This window comes from Girardinichthys multiradiatus, chromosome 11 (assembly GCF_021462225.1).
Source record: "Girardinichthys multiradiatus isolate DD_20200921_A chromosome 11, DD_fGirMul_XY1, whole genome shotgun sequence".
Classification (NCBI taxonomy): domain Eukaryota; kingdom Metazoa; phylum Chordata; class Actinopteri; order Cyprinodontiformes; family Goodeidae; genus Girardinichthys; species Girardinichthys multiradiatus.
Window position 1 is genome coordinate 32603075 of NC_061804.1, and position 19934 is coordinate 32623008.

General features: G+C 39.3%; 1 protein-coding gene across 3 annotated transcripts in view; it reads right to left on the reverse strand.

Annotated features, from left to right (window-relative positions):
- LOC124876331 (oligophrenin-1-like) overlaps window positions 1-19934 on the reverse strand; it is a 47498-nt gene that overhangs the window by 25785 nt on the left and 1779 nt on the right. For all 3 annotated transcript variants that reach the window (XR_007040281.1, XR_007040280.1, XM_047378995.1), the window contains exons 2-14: window positions 19325-19420; window positions 18867-18928; window positions 17799-17870; window positions 14369-14470; window positions 14150-14260; window positions 13904-14008; window positions 13692-13821; window positions 10768-10868; window positions 10577-10668; window positions 9463-9541; window positions 2362-2395; window positions 2176-2238; window positions 1021-1095 (exon numbers count right to left, since the gene is read on the reverse strand). Coding sequence is in view for 1 of the 3 variants with exons in the window: in XM_047378995.1 (XP_047234951.1) it covers window positions 1021-1095; window positions 2176-2238; window positions 2362-2395; window positions 9463-9541; window positions 10577-10668; window positions 10768-10868; window positions 13692-13821; window positions 13904-14008; window positions 14150-14260; window positions 14369-14470; window positions 17799-17870; window positions 18867-18928; window positions 19325-19420 (1122 nt within the window). In the remaining 2 variants the exon portion in view is untranslated. The remainder of the gene's footprint in view (window positions 1-1020; window positions 1096-2175; window positions 2239-2361; window positions 2396-9462; window positions 9542-10576; window positions 10669-10767; window positions 10869-13691; window positions 13822-13903; window positions 14009-14149; window positions 14261-14368; window positions 14471-17798; window positions 17871-18866; window positions 18929-19324; window positions 19421-19934) is intronic.

Here is a 19934-nt window from a genome sequence, read left to right on the forward strand (position 1 = left end):
ACAAAAGAGGACAGCAATCAGATGCGGCAGCAGTCTCACTCTACGACTTTTCCCAGAACATAACAGACACTGCTTGATATCTGTCGCATGTCATCTTTGGTCGTGGGAGCTCTAAACCAGAGATTTTCTTTCACAACAAAAGGTCACAAAACAACCCGGAATAACATCTAAAGCACTGCACACCCCACTTGTCTTAGTTAAGGTCAGCGTTCACAATTTAACAATAAGAAAGAGACAAGGCAAAATGGGAGAGTTCCAAGGTCAGTACCATTGTTAAACCAAGAGAACACAAAGGGTCACCTCACATTAGCAGAAAAACGTCTTGGTGATCCCCATGAATTTAGCAAAAATAGGTGTGCGTCTCATTACATCTGACCTAAAACTAAAAGAGAAACAGACCATCATAATGAGAGTCAAACCTGGTTGTGATAGCGTGAGGGTTTGGGGCTGCTTTGCTTCCACACAACCTGGACGACTTGCCAAATTTAAAGGAAGAAGTTTTAATCAGGCTATCTTTATCAAATATTAATGATGATCTGAAAAATTTAAGTGTGACAAAGAAGCAAAACAGAAGAAATCTGTGAGAGGACAAATTCTTTTTCACAGCACGTTGTACGTTTTGGAGTTCTGCTCTCTATAGAGTAAAGCGAGTTCATCAGCAGGTTGACTAGAGCCTGCAGTCGGCTAGTTAAAAGAGCTTCTCGGCTGTAGTTTTAAAAGAGCATTAACCTAAAGGAGTGATACTTGGCCCATTGTTAGGTTTCACACCACAACTCTCTCTCTTGTTTGTGACCAGGAACATTTCCAAACAGCAAAACTTTAATTTTTTCTCATAAGAAGGGAAAGGTGTTGTAGGCTTGTTTCAGACAGCTGACCATCTCTAGCATCTCATTACATGGAGTTTGTTTGCATCTAAGTGCCACAAAATGTTGCAGATCCTCTTGCAGGATGCAGGAGGTTAATGTGTTTAACAAAGCCAATGGACAGATGGTGCACATGTTCACAGAGTCGCGTCCTTACCAAAGAAGGCATTTAAGAGCTTCTGCACTTGGATGTTGCTGCCGACCGTCCTGTATACTCCTTCTTGTGTGGCTCCTGGACAGAAGAGAAGGGAGGATAGAGTAAAAAAAGGAGGGAGTATGATCTGGACCGATGCTGTAGAGTGGAAACGTACCACATGCTTCCTCTAAGGTCTGATGTGAGACAGAATTAAAATGTCTGTTTCTGCACTTCCCTGCTGTCTGAAACTACTCAGACTCAAGTTACGTGCTCACATCTACTGTAATAAAACCTGTTTCCCTAATTCAACCTTTGGTTTCACTGCAGAGTTATAATTAATAATGCTGAATCTTCCTGTGTTTGTCTTGTTAATGTTTTTAGAGAACTGAGAACACGCTTCAGAGAAACACACAGAGACATATGGTCAGGGTACCTTATGTAATAATTAAGAGATTTTCAATTCAATCCCGCAGACTTTCAACAAATGTCTCTGAGAATTTATGGCAAATATTTATAGAGTGGACAGGATTTAAATATGGAACCAGGAAAACACAGACACACAGACAGACAGACAGACAGACAGAACTCAAGAGACAAAGGACAGAAAGATGGATAGATACAAGACAGATAGACAGACAGAATAAATGAAAGGCATAAGGACAACCAATAGGTTGCAAGGAAGAAAGGACATTAGGAATGAAGGAGGTAAAGAAAAGAGGACATGTGAAGAAAAGGAAGGACAGATAGAAAAATGGGATTAGAAAGAAGGTCAGAAATAATGAAATGAAAAAAGGAAGGACATGAGGGAGAGAACAGGAAGAAAGGAAAGACCGAAAAAAAAAAGACAAGTAAGGATAGAAGGAAGGACAACATTTAGACAGTGGGACATGGAATAAAGTCTTTTGACACACTCTTATTTTCGTTTCCATTCTGATCCAGATCGGGAAAGTACTGACATAAAATTCGAGACGTTTCCAGACTGCCTAGGAACCTTGGACTGGCTGAGTGAAAAGCTTTACAACCTGAAGCAAGTTTCATATGAGCCTTTTAACAGTGCTGTGATGAGGGATAGTTCCCCTTCACAGCAGCCCGCAGGAGTGTTGCCAACAGATGACTCAACTACGCCCCCAACAGGCGAGTAAGAAACCAACAGGAACACAGGCCATAATCATTTACCTTCAGTTTCAATGTAGTTGATACACTTTTTCACAAACTTGAATCCGGTTTCATTTAGTTCCACTGTGGGGGACAAAAAAAAAAAACAGCAAAATAACAGCCCGCCAAACAAATTAAGTCATTTCACAGAAAAACTGAATATTTTATCCCAACTTGAGGCTCTGGGGATCTTGTTCCCTGACTTACTTTCTGCTTGCTTGTGAATCGGGGAGTGATAAATCTGAAATGAAAACAGCCAATGTAAAAAGTATGTGAGGAGTCTGGAGCATATGGAAAAATCTACCACTGTGATTAATGACTGCTTTTATTTTTTAAACAAAAGAGGAGGAAAATAACTATAAGGTTCAAGGCAACAAATCTATGGGATCCAGCTTCCTACACGCAGGAACAGCCTTCAGGATGAATTATGAGGTTCTGAGCTCTATTTTCTGGATTCAGTTAACTGTTTTATGACATACATTAACTATGAGAAGCAGAAAAAAAGATGCATTCATTTTTTGGGCAAATTTGTCTCCAGTATTGCAGGTACAGTTGCCAGGACCTCAGACTCAGAACATCTGACTGTGAGACCGGGCCTCATCAAACGAGGCGGTCTTTATAGCAGTGCTTCAATCTGATTCTCTTCTTGAAATAGCTCACTGCTCCTCCTCCTCCTGCCTCCAATAGCCGTCACAGGTCAGGGCTAAGTACAGTGCAGCTGGAGAAGCAGAGAGAGTTTTGTTCCAGAATCACGGAGCAGCAGGTAGTAGTTGGGAAAAAATATGGCAGACACACCCTACAACTGGTTCTGAAGCTGCCGACACTGACTGCATTCTGTTATGGTATTTCCACAGGGTTGCATTATGCATCAGGACTAACAAATCTAACATATGGGAGAAAAAAAAAAATAATAATGGGGATGCCAGAGTGAATAATTAAAAAAAAGAGTTAAAACCGAACCTCCTTTTTCCAGTATTTTGAATGATTGATTTCCTTTCTGTGCCAAGCAAGAAAAAGTGCCAGCATATCCAGTCGCTTAGGAGACTCTGGAGAAGTACGTGCAGACATTTTCCCCCCAGACTGCCAAACACTTTGAAAAAGTTTTTTTAATGTGGAATAACTTGTTATTTCGGGATGTGGGATCAAGCATGTCAATGTCTTGGGTGTGAAATGTGCAACATGTTGCCAAAACATTCACCGAAACTGTAATGCATCAATCTAGTAGTCAAGTGTAATTTATAGCTGTTTTTATACTCGCAGCAGAACAGAAATGGGGGCCAGTATGGGTTTACCAGGGATGTCTGGAAATGAGAGGCATCAAGTTATCTGCAGCCACACACATTAATTTTTAGACTCGTTTTTGAGAGTGGAATAACATTCAGTTTTTGGATTTTACGGAAGAAAATCCTGTTCATTAAATGCATCCAAACTTTGAACTGGTCTAAGAATGCTTCAACAAACAAGCACTTTGATGCAGTTTTAATTTTTAATAAAAATCAATTAAAGGTACAGTGAGTGACATGCTTTGTTGCACACAGAGCATTGCAAAAGTCTTCATACCTCTTGAGCTATTTCCCTTTTTGTTTTGTTAAAACCACAGACTTAAAAGCATTTTTTGGCATTTATGTGATAGATCAAAATCCCACAAAATTGTGATGTTTTTTTTCCTCAAACGAACGTTGTAAAGTATGGCGTGCATTTGTGTTGAGTCCCCTTGAGTCAACACTTTGTAGAACCACACTTTGCTGCAATTAACGCTTCCAAGTCTTTTTAAGTATGTCTCTTCCAGCTTTGCACATCTACAGGCTAAAATGTGTGCCAATTCTGTATTGCAACACAAAATGTCAGATTAGAAGGAAAACTTCTGTGAACAGCAATTTTCAGGTCTTACTGCAGATTTGCAGTTGGATTATAGGTGTTTAGATATATTGAATATGTTTTGCTCTAAACTATTCAATTTTAGCTCTGGCTGTACATTTAGTGTCGTTGTCCTGCTGGAAGCTGAACCTCCACCTCAGTCTTAAGGCTTTTGAAGCCTCTAACAGGTTTTCTTGCAGGATGGCCTTGTATTTGACTACGCCAAAACAAATTCCTTGTATGTCCAAAAACGTACTTGGCAATAAAGCTTTTCTGATTTTGATTCTGATTTAGCGCCATAAATCTTCCAACCAACTCTTAGCAGCTTCCCTGGCTGTGCTAAAGGAAAGCATCTCCGCATCCTGATGCTGCTACCACCATCTTTCAAAAAGAGGATGAAGGTGTTCAGAGTGAAGTTCAGTTAGTTTTCAGCCAACAAGCTTAGTTTTGGTCTGATCTAACCAGAGCACCTTCTTTTATGTTTGCTGTGTCCCCTCATGGCTTGTGGTAAACTCCAAACTAGATTACTTATGGCTTTCTTTCAACAATGGTGTTCTTCTGCCACTTATTAATAAAAAGCAACTAATAATTTTGCTTACAGATTCTTCCCTCTGAGGTGTGAATCTCTGCAGCTCCTCCAGAGTTACCAGTGGCCCCTAGGCTGTTTCTCTGATTAATGCTTTCTTTGACAAGCCTATCAGTTTAGACGAATGGTGATATCTTGGAAGATTTGAAGTGGTCCCATACTAACACTAGGACTCTGAGAATACTAACACTACTAGAACTCCCAGGCCCGTCAAATTGACAGCGAGCATTCTGGATCCGTGGGCGGTGATGACCTCAACGCATTGAATTGGTCAGAATGCTAATGGTTTTCTTGCACGCTATAAAATTATGGTTTTGACAAGGATTAATAATAGTATTTGATCAAAACCTATTATGTTTTATTATTATTTATAAATTGTATTGAAAAATAACACAGAGTCGTACATTTAAAACATAAAAAAAAAAAAAAAGCTTTACTAATCTGACCAAAAGCTGGACAGCTCCATGTTACGCCCACCTTTCACTCCACGGACATAAACAGGTGCTAAAAACGCCTTCAGCTCATCCACACTCATGTCCCAGAAGGAATCATCTCCTAAAACTCTGCGGGCCTCAGCCACCCTGCAGCCCTGAACACGAATGAGCATTTCAGTGTCCAGGAGGCAGAGGAATGCAGTCTGGGCGTGGTGGGTCCGGTGGGTCCCTCTGCCTTTGTCAAGGCGTTCTGGCTCTGACGCCTCCCTCTACTTCCTTCCTCCCCTACCACTGTCCACACAGTGCCATCGTTTCCTATCTCCTCCCCCTCCTCAGGTGTGCGCTCGTCTTGTGATGGAAACGATGTAAAGCGCAAAATAGATCGTTGTTACTGGGCTACTATATCTATGACCTAACTTATTGTTTCTTTGTCTTTTATCAGTACCTTGATTTGTAGTTTCTCTCCTGACAGTGAGCTGGATTGCTGGGTTTAAAGCTGGGCGTCTGGCTCGTCTCCCTGTCTCTGAATCTGCACTGATTGCAGGACTGTTGCTGTATAAATAATATATAGATTATTAGCTTATTAATCTGTAAACTATACCCTAAAATGATAAAATCATTACATAGTCTAGTCTTTACTGCCTATCATCACCACCTCCTGCTAATGGGATGACTCATGTTTTTTAGCCGGGGGAGGCTCACTCTCTGACCCGCTGTCACTGGAACTGAATACTGACCAAGAATCCAGAATCCCTCTTGGCCCCAGAATCACATTCATCTAATGTTTGAAGCATTTCTAATGCCTCTTGAGCAGAAAATCTCCTTCTAGAAGCCATTTGTAGGACCCTAGCGATCTCCTTCTCAGACTGCATTCTAGAGTGGCGGTTGCTAGGCTACGCTCACGCATATATTCAGCCGCGGGAAACAAATATCAATATAAATAATTGGGCCGTCTAAATAGCGGCTGTGGTAGTTAGAGGTAGAAATACTTAGATCTTTTATTTACTTATTTTTTTTAATTGGAGACATAGGAACACACAAGATACAGGTTTAGAAAAAGTCAGGATGCCAGGAAGATAACAGTTTTAATAAACCAGAGTTATGGCATGTCAAACTTTCAAAACCATCAAATTGATGGCCGTGGGAGTTCTAGTGTTAAACTGTTTTGTCTGACATCTCTGCTATGTTTCATGGTTTTCGCCTGTTTGTCCCATAATGTTCTCTAATAAACCTCTGAGGTCTTTACAGAAATGCTGCATTTATATTGAGGTAACATTAAAGAACTCCTGAAGGCCACGGTATTGTATTTAGGGTTATCCGAGTAAATGGGACAGAATATAAATACATGCCACACTTTTCAGATTTTTATTTAGGAAACATTTTTGAAAACCATATATTTTCTTTCCATCACAAGTATATATATTGGTCTGTCTCATAAATCCCAATAAAGGACAGAATAAAGTACTGAAAATATCAAAACGTGCAGGGGTATGAATACTTCTACAAGGCTCTCTAAATAGTGACAATCTTGCAATTCCCTGATGTTGGTTAGATTCAAAATTACTACCTCTATTAAGAAACCTGCAGTTTATGCTTTTCTTTTATGTGTTTTAGTTGTTAAAAAAAAATGAAATTAAACAAAATTGTAAACGGCAGGTCAGATATTAAATAAACCTGGCAACCCATATACATATGGTACAGAGGTTTCGATCATGCCTGTCTAAGAGAACTTTTAATGCTGGTCTAAAAAGTTTTAGATCATCCTTGGCTCCACTCTCATGTGGAGTACCACAGGGTTTAGTTTTGGGCCTCTACTATTTTCTTTGTAAGGAACGACCATTTGCACTAGTCTTAGATGGCATAAAAATTGTTTTCCATTGTTACAAAGAAGATACTCAGGTTAATGTGCTACTGAAACAAAAGAATAACTTCTCTATATAGATTATAAGCAACTGTCTTGAGGATGTGAAACCCTGGATGACTCTTCATTTCATTCAAATAAACTGAGGTAATTCTTTTTGGTCCTGTTGCCTCTCCTGGGTCTTTTACAGTGATCATTTATGAGAAACATACTGTCACTAATTGGGGTTTTTAAATAGACAACGATTTTAAGATGGATGGTCAGATAAGTGCAGGGCTGTTATCTATCTGTTTCAGGTGAGGTTATTAAATAAAAATAAAAATGATGTTATCAAAAGATGACTTTGAAACAGTAACCCATTCCTTAATGACAACTCAGCTGGATTACTGTAATTAGTCCTTGGCACGCCTTCAGCCGGTACAAAATGCCGCCGCAAGGCTTTCGACTAGAACACGGAGGAGAGGGCATATTGCTCCTGTATTCTCTTCATTACATAGGCTGTCCATCTTTTTTCTGCTGAGGTTCCCAAGGTTTGCACAGTTTGCCATTAGAGGTTAGAAAGACCTCTTCATTAGCCATATTAAACCTATATGGTGTGGCTTTAAACCCTGTGGAGGAAGTTATTTGCATTTAGATTGTCATGTTTCTTGTGATTCTCATGTTGTGTATTACTCCTGACACCACTACTTACATTTTATTCTGTTCGGTTATTGTTTGTATTCTTGTCATAATTGTATGTTCTGCACTTTGGTCAGTGCTTGCAGTTTATAAAAGTGCTTTATAAATAAAGTTGGCTTGGCAATGCAGTGGATTTACTCTTGAGAGTTTTGGGGCAAATTGCATGAGTAGGCTTTAGAAATATGATGAGTCTGATGGGGAAGTGACACAGGAACATGGCACCAAAATATGCCACATGTCATTTTCACATCCTCTATTTGTCTTTGTCCACGCAAGTAATAATAGACGGATCTGATTCGTCAAGAGATGCAAAACTAAAGCAAATCTTCTGTTACACGCAAGATAATTTATTAAGGCATCACCTCTAAGATCCGGAACAGTTTCAACAGAATTTGCTCCATCAATACTAAGACATTTTTGGTTTAAAGCCATTTGAGGCTGCCTGCAGCGAACGAAGATGCACACAAATACCTTGTGCCCTGAAAGATTCAGATGTTACCTCAGATATCTCAAATACAGAACCTGGTGCCTTATAAAAGTTAAGCTTCCAGTCATCATATTGTTTCGCGGCCGCATGAATGATAAAACATCATTTATACTGTCTTTGTCTCAGCTGATTTTTTTAGTTCTCCAGTTAAATTTTTTAAGTTAAAGCTCCTTGAATTAGATGCCTTTTAAACATCCTTAAAAATAATCTGTCCTCATAAATGTTTTTCTCAAAACTTAGTTTTGGTTGCACATATACCAGTGCTTCCAGACTGAAGAATATAAAGCACAGTGCATTTATCACTGCCATCATTAACATCGCATTAATATTGGGCCTATAATATTGTAATTGCTCTTTTTCTAGGGTGATATAAATATACAACAAACAACATTTGTGAATTAACAAAAAAAAAACAAGAATTTGAGTTTGTATCTATTGTGAATTTTCTCTAGGTTTAACATGATCCATACAGGTTACAATAAAACATACCCACTAATATTTTATTAGATGCCCCTTAGAGATTTTCACCTGATACATGCACTTTCAAAATTAGTACAGTTATAAAGTTGGTTTGTTTCCTAGGATAGCATTGGCTTTTTAACATAGCTCATAATTTCTTAGTAGGGTTGATTTCAGGGTTTTGGAAACATCATTACAGAAACCTGAAATAATGCTTTCGAGCCCATTTTTGATGCTTACTTGGGAATATTTTCCTACTAAAGCACCAACTTATATCCACATTTCAACCATCGTACCCAAACTGTAATCTTCAGAAAAAAGCAACTGGTGAGGATGTTTAGGATCAACCTGGCAACCATCAAGGCAAAGCCAAAAATTCCTGCTCCAAAATCAAAAACTTTATTCTTGACTGATATTTACACCTGCCCACATGGACAGGCCAGATGCATTCTGGGACAAAGGTCAGGTCAGAATAGACAAAGATTGAGCTATTTCACTGCAATCATAGGAAGTAGAGTTGCACAAAATATTAAATTGCAATTGTGGTCACATTGTCAGCAATATCACAATCTCAAAGGACTGGCTGCAACATTTAGCAGGATTTTATAATTTATGTGCAATGCAAGCATTTTCTGCATACTAAAAATATATCTGGGTTGTTGGATGGACTTTCAATGCCTTCAAAGACAATTTGTATATTTAAAAGAGTTATTAAAATAGGGGAAATAGTAATTTTCTTGCTTTTGATGACAACAAAAAGCATGCGGGTCAAACAGCTACTCAAATATTAGTGAGAATGTATGCTTGTGTTTGTACCTGCATACTTGTGGGCATGTGTAGATTTGAGAAAGTCATAATAAATTCAAACTTTAAAAATCATGGCCAGACAAAGCCCTTTTTCCATACAAAAAAAAGAAAAAAAATCACATGAGCAACAGAAACTCACAGGCTCTTTTCCATCCATGGCCTCCATCCACAACTTTCTGTCCCCCTCCGATAGGGCCTGGAAAGTGACGGGTGCGTTTCTATGGAAACGGTAACAAGAGCCATTAGGAAGGCAAAGGTTGCAGTTTAATTATTCAGCTAAAACGATGCACTCTTCAATAATAGCCAACCACTATGAGCATCTTTATTAAATTCACACATCAGACTAAGTTTTTTAAAGCCAAGTGGAGTAGATGAAAAATTTTGGATAAGAACACCCCAGAAGGCAGCGTCTTTGATGCATCAGACCGCATCCTGCAAGCTAAACGAGATAAAAGTAAGCGAGCATAAAGTAATAATAAAAACCCATTGCTACAATCGGCGTGCAGACAACGCCATTGAGTGCCAGATTTTACAGCTTATGGGCAGGTGAATCAATTGTTAACAAAGACAACTGTGCAATGAGATGAAAGCTTCCTCTGGCAAGCCGAAACCCTTGAAAAACCCTTTAATAAATTTAAGTTGCAATAAACTTTCAGAGTTAAATAAATGTATTTTTTGTTGGATATAGAATGCTTTTTCAAAGTCATTAAAAACACTAACCTGGGTTAAAGATGACTTTATTCTGTCCTTTATTTAAATTAAATTGAATATCTGTGCTTTAACACCAGGAGCATTTCAGTTGTAATTTATCGTGTTCCATCAAAGGGCAATTTTTTTCTACATTACACAGTACTGCCACCTTGAGTTTACCGAACACCCGACTATCAGATATGTTCAGTTCAGAGTACAATACATAATCTCAGTACATAATTTCAAGCTGACAATAGAGTGTTTCCACAGATTTCAAGACCAAAAAGGCCTGCAAGGTAACAGGGAAGCTCATAGCTAAAGCAGTTATTAAAATGCATTGTGTGCCTGCTTATATAAATATGAGCTTGTTGTGTTCCTTCCCCCTGCAATCAATGAGTTTGCCATCTGTTTCCAGCACCAGCTCATTGCTCATGGATTGTTTGGGCTACAGTCCATTTAGCCTTCACACTCTGTCCTTGCAAACCACCTGTTCACCTCGCCGCCTCAACCTGTTTATCCCACAAGGCTCTCGTGTTGCCTCGTCAGGTTGTATTTGCGCTAACCTTTCGACGGTTTCTACGTCAAAGCAGAAGCGCTTGTCGATGGACTCCGTCTTGCGACGAATGCAGGATTTCAGAGTGAGTAGCAGTGGGGCCTGCAGGGAAACAGAAGGAGTTGGAGAAGTGGTTTATGATGGAGTCAACAACAATGGAGACAAAGGCCCACTTTTTGTTTATTTTTGGCAATAAAGCACCTGCTTTGTTGCAGGCTTCTGTTCACAGGAGACCATGATCAGCCTTCTCCCCTCCTTGTGATACTTGCAAAAATATTTGACCCATGATGCACCCAAAGCCCCTGGTGTGATCAAAAAAAAGACACAAGAAAGGTCTATTGAGACTTGGGGGCAAATAAAACACAAATACATCTTCAGACAAATCAAGTATTGATATAAAAAATATAAATTTCAATACAATTTTCACAATTTGTCATGTTACAACTACAAAGTAAGATATTTCAGAATAATTCTGTATGATAGATACATACAGTAACAGCACCTTGAGTTAAAAGAAAAATGACACATGGTTGTAAAGGTTGCTAACAAATAATCTGAAAAGTGTAGCATGTGTTTGTACTCAGCCCCCTGAATCAATGCTTTGTGGAACTACGTTTCACTACAATTATATCTGCGAGCCTATCAGTGTCTTTATCAGCTTTGTGTATGTAAATACTAAAATGCTCTTTTCTTGCCACACATTCTGAATTAGATTTTGGGGCTAAAGTATGACTAGGCCATTCTAACACTTTGACCAATGTAGGACTGTATGTTTACGATCTACACAGCCAATATAAAGTGTCCTTCCTGGAATGTCAGTCCTTTTCTATACCGCTTCTTCCATAGTGGGTCGCGGGGAAGCTGGTGCCTATCTCCAGCAGTCTATGGGCGAGAGGCGGGGTACACCCTGGACAGGTCACCAGTCCATCACAGGGCTTACTTGGGAACATAAGTAAGCCCTGACCCTAACCACAAACAACCAAGCACACACTCATCGACACACCTAAGGGAAATTTAGAGTGACCAATTAACCTAACAGGCATGCCTTTGGACTGTGGGAGGAATCCAGGGTACAGGGGAACCCACGCATGCATGGGGAGAACATGCAAACTCCATGCAGAAAGACCCCCAGCCGGGAGTCGAACCCAGGACCTTCTTGCTGCAAAGCAGCAGTGCTTCCAACTGCGCCACCGTGTTCTCTGGGGCCCAAATGCCCCTGGTAGGGTCTCCCATGTCAAACAGGCTCTGGGTGACGAGTCAGACAAAGTGTGGTTAAAGACGCCTTCATGAGGACCAAAAAAACAAATAAAAGAAAATCGACGTGACGTCGCCCAGTACAGCAGAGCCAGGGTCCCACCATGGCTCCAGGCCTGTTGTCAGAGCTCGTCGGAGAGCGCCTGGTGGCCGGGTTGCTCCTCGGGGGACCCGGCGGGGACAACCCCGAACAATACACGAGGTCATCCCCCATTGGACCCACCACCTGCAGGGGGAACCCTGAGGGACTAGTGAGAAGAGGATCGGGCAGCAGACGAAGGTGGAGACCTCTAGGGAAGGCTCTAGAGACGTGGAATGTCACCTTGCTGGGGGGTGGGGGGTACAAGCCTGAGCTGTACCGGAGGTCGAGAGATATCAACTAGAACTAGTGAGTGTGGGCTCTGGAACCCAGCTCCTCGAAAGAGGCTGGACTCTCTTCTACTCTGGAGTGGCCCGGGGGGAGAGGTGGTGAGCTGGAGTGGGTTTACCCTAGTGGATGAGAGGGTCACATCCATGCGCCTTCGGGTCGGGGACAGGTCTCTGACTGTTGTTTTGGCCTACGGGCCAAGCGGTTTTGAGGAGTACCCGGCCTTCTTGGTGTCCCTGTCGGGGATGATGCATAGTGCCCCCCCAGGGGACTCCGTTATTCTGCTGGGGGACTTCAACACCCACGTGGGAACGACAGTGACACCTGGAGAGGCGTTACTGGGAGAAAAGGCCTCCCCAATCTGAATCCGAGTGGTTTCATTACTGGACTTCTGTGCTAGTCACGGATTGTCCATAATGAACAGCATGTTCAAGCATACGGGTGTTCATCAGTGCAATTGGCACCAGGACACCCAAGGCAGTAGGACGATGATCGACTTTGCTGTCATGTCTCTGGTGAAGAGGGGCTGAGCTACCTACTGATCACCACCTGGTGGGGAGTTGGATAAGCTGGAAGAGGAGAACGCTGGACAGAACTTGGCAGGCCCAAGCATATAGTGAGGGTCTGCTGGGAACATAGAGGAGCTGGAGGAGGTGTCTGGGGAGAGGGAAGTCTAGGTGTCTCTACTGAATCATCTTCCCCCGCAAATCCGGTCCTGGATGAAGCAGAAGACGACGAGCATGAGTACGTAGCACTTTGAATGTAGACGAATAGTTCAATTCTGGTCTCTTCTGACCAGACATCTTCCACATGTTTGCTGTGTCCACTATATTACTGGCGGCAAACTGTAAACAAGACTTCTAATGGCTTTTCTTTTAACATTGTTAAAGGCCTGATTTGTTGGGTGCAATACTAACAGTTGACCTGTCAACAGATTTTTCCATCTGAGCTGTGGAACTCTGCAGCTCCTCCAGAGTTTAAGCTATCCTTGCCTGCTCAGTCAGTTTTGGTTGAAAGCCAAGTTTCTGTAGATTTGAAGTTTTGAATGATGGCTTGATAGACTTTCTTGAGATGTTTAGAGCATGGGATCTAGTTTTATAACCTAATCCTGCATTAAACTTCTTCATAGCTTTATCTCTGACATGTCTGCTCTGTTCCCTGGTCCTCATAATGCTGTTTGTTCTCTACCAAACTTCTAAAGCCTTCACTGAACAGCTGGATTTATACTGAGATAACATATCTTACATGTGGACTTAATAAATACTGGATTTCTGAAGCATTTGTTGCCACTGATTTGTTTTAGGGGTATCAGAATAAATGGGGCTCTGTACAAACACATACCACACTTTTCACATTTTTACTTGCAAAGACATTTAATTTTACTCTGTGTATGTTTATCATAGCAAATTCAATTAAATACATTCAAGTTTCAAGTTGCAACATGAAAAGCTGTGAAAATCATCAATAATTATAATGACAAGAATTATTTATCATTTATACGTACGCTTCTCCTGACAGTACAAATAACCCTCCAGCGGCAGAAAATTTTGCATCTTTGAAATTTGAGATGGATGTTTCATTCTCTTCATCAGCTCCTCCAGTTCCTCACAAGTGCTATCATAGTGGTTTCTGGTCTGCAGGTCAAAACAGAAAGAACAAAAGTCATCCAGTTAGAAGACATTAAATCCCCCTACAGCTGCCAGTAACACCACTTACATTCTGCAGGCTGAGCTGCAGCTCCTGCTTATAAGGCATAAAGTCCTGAGTCATCTCCACTGTCAAGTTGTTGAGAGTTAAAATGCTGTGAAGGAACGCCAGCACCTGTCAAACCAAAGAAACATATAATTCAGACTGTGGCTGAAAGTAGGACTGTCTAGGTAAATCAAAGGCCCTCTTCCCTGCATGTGTGGCTGCGTGTGTGGTAACAAAGAGGAAGAGTGGGAAACCACACGCAGCACTCACCGGCTCCACAACATCAAACTTCTTCCTGTCCTGAACTTGATGGATCTGGTATACGTATTCCACTGATGATTCATAGAAATTCACCCTTTCCCTGTCGAGGAGCTCATCGGCCTTCAGTGAAAACGAAGCACATTGTTTACCAGACTGACCGAAGCAGCATCATTGTCAGTGTCACATTTCAATACAGAACTGATGGAAAACACTTCTACTACACCCGACCTCCTGAAGCTGACTCTCCTTCTTCTTGGCAGAAATGTTCAAATGTTTATCTAGCAGGGAGTAATATTTTTCACTCTCTTTTTCAAACTTCTTCTTCTTTTCCTGTGGGATGCATTTGCAAAAGATTATTAAACAGCACGAATCATAGAAGGATTATAGGATATGCAACTCTTTAATTAGAGCTCAACAAAAACCAGAACAGGCAGCATCTACTACAGCGTCTTTCTGCAGAATTCAACATCTATGAACCTTAAAGGGGCAGAAGTTATATTTTATTTCCTTTGCTTGCCTAAGGCTTTCAACATTTTTATAAGCAACGCAAAATAAAGACTACATTAAAAGCACGGTGCACAGTTAGCATCTTACTGAATTCTATTAATAAAAGGAAAACTCCAGCAGGACCTTTGGGTCACAAATTTGGTGACAGACAACCTTTCTATAAAACTGCGAGGGGATCTCACTCTCCGACTAACATATTACAGACGCAAGTTATTGATGAATAAGTTCATCTACAGTTGATTGATCTTATTGATCGACTAATGAATAATTTCATAAAATTATTAGTTTTCTTAAAAACTGAGTTTTCTTTCTTTCCATAACGTGAAAAGCTAAATTTTATACAATGTTGATTTATAAAACAAAAAGCACATCATTATATTTTGAAAGTTTATTGTGTCAGTTGCATTAAATACTGACTGAATAAACAACAAAATGATGGTTTTCTCACACATTATTAAACATAGACATATTTATAAAATGTAACAAAACAGGAACCTAATAAGGTAACCGAATAGAAACAAAAATTAGATGAATAGAATAAAATGTGTGAAACGTGTATAAATGTATACATGCATAAATATCATTTAAAAACAGGGAAGCGAACTTTATCAGTTAATCAGATAAAACAAATTTAATCTATTAACCATTGTTTGACAATTAATCGTAAGTAAATGATTTATTTGCATCCCTATAAATATGCATAAATATACTATAAAATGTGTGCATTGACATATTAACAATTAACATTAAAAATTAAAATATCCAGTTACTTTCTATTTGTAACCAACAACTAAATCCATAGAAAGCCAGAAATCAAAAACACCCGCAGATACTTTGAACGTAAAGTTTGAATAAGCTTAGTGTGTGAGTTTTAAGTTTATGCCAAATGAAACTTGAAATACAACAGAATTTGCGGTGTAAAAAAAGGGAACTGTAAAAGGTTAGCATCTGAAGATGCTTTTTCCTGTTACTCTCCAATTATGCATCATCTTGAGTTGTTTCTGTAATCAACTTTATGTTCTCTCTCTATTTGTTCGCTTCATAGAAGTTATATCTGGCTAGGCGTTTCTGTTTAGCCATTATACCTTCCAAGAGGGTCCATCAGCTGAGCTACTGCTGCTAATAATTTCATGTTCTCCTTCTATAGATGACACACTGAACCCTGTCTGTTTTCCACCCTGTCTCTCCTCCAGAAATAGCAACAGAAGCAGCTATTCCTGCCAATAACTAAACATGTACTCACACTAAACAACACTAAAGGAGCTCCTGCTGCCACAAACTCTTTACTTTTTTTTTAACATAGAAAGTACTCCTAGACCCGTGCTTCTGTAGTCAATGTGTCTCTGCTCTGTCTTCTCAGACCTCCAGTCAGTCAAAGCCAGTCAGATGGTCAAACACACTCAACCTGGTTCTGTTGGAGGTTTCTCTCTGTTAAAAGGTAGTCGTTTCTTTCCACTGTCGCCACATGCATGATCAGTATGAGGGATTGCTGTGAAGGTAATGACTCGCTGCAATGAACCTGACTGCTCTGTTTTATAACTAGGAATTGAAATGTTTCTAATCAACCATGAATCTGTCTGTAGGTTTGGACTGACTGTATTGTTCTGTAAACAAATTGGATCAGTGCCTTGAGACATTTGTTGTAAATCAGCGCTTCCAAAAAACCTTAAAAAGTGTTAAAAGTCACAAAAAGTTAAAAACCTACCTAAAATACATTATTAAGCAACAATAAAGGCAAACAGCAGCTAAACATAATGTCTCAAAGGCTGAAATTTAACCTTCGTCACTCAAAAGCAAAGTGAAAAAAGTGTTTTCAGTGTGAACATTTTATTGTTATATTTGTTATATTATATTTTACACATATCTTAATTTTATCTGAAGTCACAACCATTTATTATGCAACTGGCAAACCCCTCCAAGTGCAGCAAAATAAGTCAATTCCTTGGCTCACAAGAGACTTCTAACCTGGATGAGCCGCCTTATTTTTCTTTCAGGAACTTTTATGTGACATTCACTGTACCTCGGAACTGGGAAATCTTAAAACTTCCCACTTACTTATTATTGCTTTGAGTAAAAACTCATAATTCTCACCAAATACCAAATGTGTCATTTAAACTCAAAAAAACGAAACAGGTCAGATTTATTTTTGTCATTAAATGCCTGGGGTTTTTAAAGCAAATATGTGAGAGGAAGAATGATTAAGAGGGACTGAATCAGCATTTCTTTCGACAGTACAGCATATTAATCATCTCAGCAAGCTCAGTGTATGACTCAAATGTTTCTGTTAAAACATGTTTACACAACTGACTGCCGCTAGTTTGTCCTCACTTTGCATTGTGTTGCTGATCAGGTTCAACTGCACTCTTGCTAAAATCATCCATTACAGGATATCTCTAAAGACAGACTACATCAAGAGGTTAAGGCAACTGTTAAACCAAAGCATGTCACCTAGAAAATTGTGTGGATGTGTAAAACTGGACAAAATATGCTTGAGTTAACTTCATTACATTTGAAAAACAATAATCATTTACAGCTACGGCCATAATTTTGAAGGACAAAATATCTTTACACCTTAAGTTTTCAATTTAAAAAAAGAACTGCAAACCCCTAATAGACAATAGACATGTTGCTTCACATGTAACATGTTCATCAATTGAGTGTAAACACTAATATAACATTTTGAGAAAATAACTTAAGATACCAGTTAATTTAAGTGCAATTAGAGGGAGAAGGGGTATTAAAAATAAGTTTTACTTCTTCATACCCCTTTTCAGACAATTTATATTAATTAATAATCAATGTCAGATCTCAGGTTAAATATACTGACACATTTGCTTGTTGGAATATGTTTATTTTATGTTTATTTTACTGGTTGCTATTTGTGTTTAAGTTAATTTAATTTATTTGGAACTGGAAATTTAATTTAATGTTTACCAAACACTTTTTTGTATGGTATTTGGATATTTGTTCATTTGTTATAAGCATTTCTGAAATTGATTTATTTACCGAAATCATTGTCTGAAATAAAAGAAAAAAGAAAAGAATACCCTGTTTGGTAAGTGGAAGTAGATCAGGGAGGGTCTATATTGCACAAAATGCATCTAAACGTAAGCACACTAAAATGTCTAAAGCTGACCCAAAAACCACTCACTTTTGTTGCGCCTATCTGCTCCTTTCTGAACTTCTCTAAGGGCCGGATGAGGAGATTGGATGCATTCTGGACCTGGACACAATAAATGGGAGCAACTTTAAATGCAGAAAAAGTATAAACACAATCCACACTTTTAAATACAAGGAACAGCTTGTCTGTTGACTAAGTTAGTAGATTTGAGTTTTGACACTAATAGAGATTAAAGGACATATATATTATAGAATGAGAAAGCCTAAGAATTCTTAAAAGCGTGAAACAGACTGTACCTGTATGAGTGTAATCTTAAAACCTGTCACTATCGATGGCTTACGGATTGTTTTCTTGACACATAAAAAGATATTTTTAATAATCCAGAGCATAGCTGCCTAATATAAAGTATTTTGGTGCGTGTCATAACACTACACAGGAGCGCTGACATCTGTGGGCATCAGAACTACTGATACTGGCTAGAACTGGAATAGAAATTGCATCATCTAAACTGAATTTTAGTGTTGCCATTTCTTTTCAAAAGAGGTCAGTCAATACTGTGGTAAATCAGAGGCCTCAAAGGAGCCAGAGAGAGCCTTTAAATCCCTCTATAGGGTGCTTCTGATTCTGGGCTTCCACCTTTTACCCAATCCATCACATGATCTGTAGGTTTTAAAATAGAACTGCATTTAGATAAACCCAGTCCAACCAGTAAGACCTCCCCTACATGTTAAGTCAAAAGCAAGAACTTGAGGTATCAAAATCTAATAAAAAAATATACCAATATATAGCCCCAGTAACAAAAAAGGGAAGAAGAAAACAAGTAGAGGAACAGAAACTAAAATAACTGCCAGCATTGCTCTAAACCTTTCTGTATAGGACTGCACCACTTATCTATGTGAACATGTCCTAACTACAATAATGTACCAGAATTAACACGTATAGGCAGCTTTATATAAAACGAATAAGATGTGTAGCAGAATGAGAAGAGTTCTGTTCTAGTAAAAACCTTTTTAGTGCATGAAATATTAATGTGGCTTTATATCTAATGAGGGCTCAAACAGGATGCAGAGGGGCCTTTGGAGGAAGCTGATAACCTACCAGCATCATCCTGTCGTGCTCCACTTCCTGCAGGAGTCCGGCAAACTCCTGGAATGACTCAGCTGGGGGACACAGCACAAAGACAAGGACCGGATCACACTTATTGTTGAATTTCTCACAATGATGACCGAGGCACATTTGTATATAATAAAAGGGGAAAAAAACATTTCAGCGTAAACTTTGTAATAAAAACGTTTTCTACATATTTTCTGTTCACATGCTAAAGCTGTAGAAATCAGCCTTCCTGGTTCCTCCAAGCTGGGAGAACTTGCAAGTTGGCAGCTTCTTTCCACTAAGGTCAAGTTGGGGGGAATTAGTTTTTTTGTAAAACAATAATATAAAATAAAATGTATTAAAATAACTAATTTGACTACTCTACTCGACAAGCCTTGTGAACCTCTTAAAGTAATTAAGTGTTAAAAGAAATGTGAGCTTAAAGCTCAATATTAATATCTTACCTATGTTAATCTCATCATCTGTCAGGGAGTCGCCAATAAAGTCAAACTGGAATCCACTCAGAGTCTGGGAAAACTTCTGCACTGCCAAGGAATAGCCTGTGAAAAATAAGATTTATTCCTATTAAAGCCACAATCCTTAGTCCATTCACCAATATCAACAATCCAAAAGTAGTTTCACACCTTGAACTTTTTCTAGTTTCTTTTGAGCTCCTTCCAGATTTCCTCAAGTTACAAACACAAACTTCAAACTAATTTATTTGGATTTTGTGTCATTTGAACTTTGAATTGACTTCTTGTGACATTCTTTTCACAATGGATTTCTTTTTTGCCAAAGTCATAAAGGTCAGATATATGAAGTGCAGGACTAATGGTTGTCCTGCTGGCAAATTTTCCCCTATGACTTTTTCTATGTACACAAAAGGTCACTTTCTCTCAAATATTGTTCACAAATCTGTTTAAATCTGTTAATGAGCACTTCTCTTTTACCAAGATAGTCCATCCACAGCCAGGGCAGGTGTGCCTTAGCCTGGCCACAATAAAAGGCCACTCTGAAAGGTGCAGTTTTATCATAACACAATGCCACAGGTGTTGCATGTTTTGAGGGAGTCCA